The 5,000-nt window shown below is 49.4% G+C and overlaps 1 protein-coding gene across 1 annotated transcript in view; it reads left to right on the top strand.

Annotated features, from left to right (window-relative positions):
- Positions 1–919: 919 nt before the first annotated feature.
- Positions 920–5,000, top strand: part of tbx19 (T-box transcription factor 19) — a gene marked incomplete at both ends in the record, with an annotated part of 10,787 nt that continues 6,706 nt past the window's right edge. Inside the window, 2 exons of the mRNA XM_083937951.1 lie at positions 920–1,200; positions 4,800–5,000. The exon at positions 4,800–5,000 is cut by the window's right edge and continues 82 nt beyond it. Of these exons, the coding sequence (XP_083794077.1) occupies positions 920–1,200; positions 4,800–5,000 (482 nt within the window). The remainder of the gene's footprint in view (positions 1,201–4,799) is intronic.

Genomic DNA, 5,000 nt, shown 5'->3' with positions numbered 1-5,000 from the left:
ACACGAATCAAATGTTTGTAAAATAAAAACAAAACGTGTTTTAAAATAAAGTAAATAAAGAATAATATATAATATATATATAATATTTAATTATCAGGATGATGAAACGCTGTAAATGAATAATAATTATAATAATAATAATAATTATAATAATTATAATAATTATAATAATTATAATAATAATAATAATAATAATTATAATAATAATAATTATAATAATAATAATAATAATTATAATAATTATAATTATAATAATAATTATAATAATAATAATAATAATAATTATAATAATAATAATTATAATAATAATAATAATAATAATAATAATAATAATAATAATAATAATAATAATAATAATAAGCGCGGCTGCAGCTGCGGAGTCACTCGAGCGCCACGACGACAAGAATCAAATAAATAATAAAACTATAAACATTCAGTTTTTTCTGCATTTATTTATTTATTTAATTCAAATGTTTCAATTTTACTGAAAATCAATAAATATAAACTGAGATTTATGAATTATTTATTTATTTAATAAATATATGAATGAAGATTTTCTCATTTCTGCTTTAAAGAAATAAATAAAAGAGAAATCAATAAATATAAAAATCATTTTAAATTATAAATAAATAAATGTAATTATAGATATAAAATATATAAATGCATAGATAAATATATAAAATATATAAATGCACATAAAATAAATAAAAACACTTATGAATAAATAAACAAATATGAATAAAAGGGCGCCATAGAAAATATGAATTCTGTTAAATAATGAAATAAATATATAAAATGATTCTTGTGTTTTTGATATAAACAAATGTGACGGTGTAAGAAACAGATGATAATCGTTGTTGTTGTTGTTGTTGTTGTTGTTGTTGTTGTTGTTGATTCTTCCTCTCTGTGTCGTGGTCAGATGAAGGTGGAGGGTCTCCAGGAGGACGGGGGCTCCGGCCCCGCAGCAGACCGGACCCCGGCGGCCCTGGCGGCCCCTGTGGCCCCGGCGGCGGCGTGCAGCCCGGCCTCGGCGGAGCGCTGCGTGTCCCGGCTGCTGAGCGCCGTGGAGAGCGAGCTGCAGGCGGGGCGAGAGAAGGGCGACCCCACGGAGAGGGAGCTCAGGGTGGTCCTGGAGGACGCCGACCTCTGGGCCAAGTTCCAGCTCATCACCAACGAGATGATCGTCACCAAGAACGGACGGTGAGACTGGGACCGCCCGGGTCCGCCTGGGTCCACCTGGGTCCACCTGGGACCACCTGGGTCCACCCGGGTCCACCTGGGTCCACCCGGGTCCACCTGGGACCACCTGGGTCTGCCCGGGTCCACCTGGGTCCACCTGGGTCCACCTGGGTCCGCCCGGGTCCACCTGGGACCACCTGGGTCCGCCTGGGACCGCCTGGGTCCACCTGGGACCACCTGGGTCTGCCCGGGTCCACCTGGGTCCACCTGGGTCCGCCCGGGTCCACCTGGGACCACCTGGGTCCGCCTGGGACCGCCTGGGTCCACCTGGGACCACCTGGGTCCGCCCGGGTCCACCCGGGTCCACCTGGGACCACCTGGGTCCGCCTGGGACCGCCTGGGTCCACCTGGGACCGCCTGGGACCGCCTGGGTCCACCTGGGTCCACCGGGTCCACCTGAGAGTCTTTAGTCCACCTGAGAGTCTTTAGTTCACCTGAGGGTCTTTAGTTCACCTGAGAGTCTTTAGTTCACCTGAGAGTCTTTAGTCCACCTGAGAGTCTTTAGTCCACCTGAGAGTCTTTAGTTCACCTGAGAGTCTTTAGTTCACCTGAGAGTCTTTAGTCCACCTGAGAGTCTTTAGTTCACCTGAGAGTCTTTAGTTCACCTGAGAGTCTTTAGTTCACCTGAGAGTCTTTAGTCCACCTGAGAGTCTTTAGTTCACCTGAGGGTCTTTAGTTCACCTGAGAGTCTTTAGTCCACCTGAGAGTCTTTAGTTCACCTGAGAGTCTTTAGTCCACCTGAGAGTCTTTAGTTCACCTGAGAGTCTTTAGTTCACCTGAGAGTCTTTAGTTCACCTGAGAGTCTTTAGTTCACCTGAGAGTCTTTAGTCTTCTGGGAGACCAGATCCTGAAGGCCTCCTTCTTCAGGGGGACCCCTGACCCCCGGGGTCCACCACGGTGCTCCAGGGTCCCCGCCCCTTGAGGCACCTGAGACCTTGAGGCCACAGCTCACCGCTGCAGCTTCAGCAGTGGAAGCTTTGAGAGTCTCCCCACACCCGCCCGGCCCCCTCACACCCTGGGCCCCTCACACCCTGGGCCCCTCACACCCTGGGCCCCTCACACCCTGGGCCCCTCACACCCTGGGCCCCTCCAGAGAAGACCAGGGTCCAGCCCCTATCCAGGAGCACGGGTCCAGATCCAGACTGTGTGTGGAGGTGAGCCCCCCCAGATCTAACTGGGAGCTCCACCTCCCTCACAAGCTCCGGCTCCTTCCCCCACAGAGAGGAGACGCTCCACGTCCCCAGAGCCTCTGCTGCCCGGGTCTGGACCCTCCAGGCCCCTCACCTCACTGCCCCCCGTGCAGCAGCGCCCCGACCCCAGAGGGTCCTCCTGTGAGTGGGGGGCCCCCAGGATGGAGAGGGGGGAGGGGCCACAGGATGGAGAGGGGGGAGGGGCCACAGGATGGAGAGGGGGGAGGGGCCACAGGATGGAGGGGGGGGGCCACGTCACTTTTTCGGGCTGTATCTCTGAGGCGTCCCTGGTGTCTCTGAGGCGTCCCTGGTGTCTCTGAGGCGTCCCTGGTGTCTCTGAGGCGTCCCTGGTGTCTCTGAGGCGTCCCTGGTGTCTCTAAGGCGTCCCTGGTGTCTCTGAGGCGTCCCTGGTGGCGTCCCTGGTGTCTCTGAGGCGTCCCTGGTGTCTCTGAGGCGTCCCTGGTGGCGTCCCTGGTGTCTCTGAGGCGTCCCTGGTGGCGTCCCTGGTGCGTCCCTGGTGTCTCTGAGGCGTCCCTGGTGGCGTCCCTGGTGTCTCTGAGGCGTCCCTGGTGGCGTCCCTGGTGGCGTCCCTGGTGGCGTCCCTCGTGGACACGTGTCCTCTCCAGAGTCGTCTTTGTGGAGCACATGTTCTGGTTCCTGTGATGATGTGGTCTGTTTGGTCTGTTTGGGTCCAGATCCCTGATCCCATTAATCGGCGCTGTGGCGTGTTGAGCGTGTGGTTTGAGCCGAGGCGTGTTGACTGCGGCGCTGTGGCGTGTTGAGCGTGTTGACCGCGGCGCTGTGGCGTGTTGAGCGTGTTGACCGCGGCGCTGTGGCGTGTTGAGCGTGTTGACCGCGGCGCTGTGGCGTGTTGTTTGAGCTGTGGCGTGTTGAGCGTGGCGCCCTGCGGCGAGGAAGCGCTCCCTCCCCACCTGCAGAGCGCCTCTTGGGCTGCTCTCAGCGCGGCTCTGAGGAGGTTTGGACTCACGTGCTTCTTCAGCTCCACGTGTGAAAACCTCACAGATGAGCTTCTGTTTCATGAACAGACGTTAATGTTTTAACGTCACTTCAGTGTTTTTACAGAGTCTCTGCTCCTGAACCTACGACTTTACTTTTAATCCCACAGATTATTAACGTTTTTATCGTAAATGTACGACTTTTATCTCTGAGATTATCGTCGTTTTTATTGTAAACTGTGAGCTGACCGTGTGCCTGTGCGTCTCTGACTTTAATCTCAGAGATTATCATAGTTTTTATCGTAAATGCAGCACTGTAATCTCAGAGATTATCATAGTTTTTATCGTAAATGTAGCACTGTAATCTCAGAGATTATCATAGTTTTTATCGTAAATGCAGCACTGTAATCTCAGAGATTATCATAGTTTTTATCGTAAATGTAGCACTGTAATCTCAGAGATTATCGTAGTTTTTATCGTAAATGTAGCACTGTAATCTCAGAGATTATCGTAGTTTTTATCGTAAATGTAGCACTGTAATCTCAGAGATTATCATAGTTTTTATCGTAAATGTAGCACTGTAATCTCAGAGATTATCGTAGTTTTTATCGTAAATGTAGCACTGTAATCTCAGAGATTATCGTAGTTTTTATCGTAAATGTAGCACTGTAATCTCAGAGATTATCGTAGTTTTTATCGTAAATGTAGCACTGTAATCTCAGAGATTATCGTAGATTTTAATTGTAAATGTACGACTGTAATCTCAGAGATTATCGTAGTTTTTATCGTAAATGTAGCACTGTAATCTCAGAGATTATCGTAGTTTTTATCGTAAATGTAGCACTGTAATCTCAGAGATTATCGTAGTTTTTATCGTAAATGTAAACCTAGGGTGTGCCTGTGCGTCTCTGACTGTAATCTCAGAGATTATTGTAGATTTTATCGTAAACTGTGAGCTGACGGTGTGCTTGTGTGCGTGTGTGTGCGTGTGTGTGTGTTTGGTCTGTGTGTGCGTGCGTGTGTGTGTGTGTGTGTGTGTGTTTGGTCTGTGTGTGCGTGTCTCTGTGTGTGTGTGCGTGTGTGTGTGTCTCTGTGTGTGTGTGTGTGTGTGCGTGTGTGTGTGTGTGTGCGTGCCTGTGTGTGTGTGTGTGTGTGTGTGTGTGTGTGTGTGTGTGTGTGTGTGTGTGTGTGTGTGTGTGTGTGTGTGTGTGTGTGTGTGTGTGTGTGTGTGTGTGTGTGTGTGTGTGTGTGTGTGTGTGTGTGTGTGTGTGTGTGTGTGTGTGTGTGTGTGTGTGTGTCTCTGTGTGTGTGTGTGTGTGTGTGTCTCTGTGCCTGTGTGTGTGTGTGTGTGTGTGCCTGTGTGTGTGTGTGTGCCTGTGTGTGTGTGTCTCTGTGTGTGTGTGTGTGTGTGCAGGCGCATGTTCCCGGTGCTGAAGGTCAGCGTGTCGGGGCTGGACCCCAGCTCCATGTACTCCTTCCTGCTGGACTTCGTGCCGGCTGACGGCTGCAGGTGGAAGTTCGTTAACGGGGAGTGGGTGGCGGCGGGGCGGGCGGAGGGGCGGGGCCACGGCGAGGGGCGGGGCCACGGCGGCATCTACATCCACCCCGACTCGCC

Source organism: Echiichthys vipera (assembly GCF_963691815.1).
Source record: "Echiichthys vipera genome assembly, chromosome: 23".
NCBI lineage: Eukaryota > Metazoa > Chordata > Actinopteri > Perciformes > Trachinidae > Echiichthys > Echiichthys vipera.
This window is presented reverse-complemented; position numbering and strand designations above follow the sequence as displayed.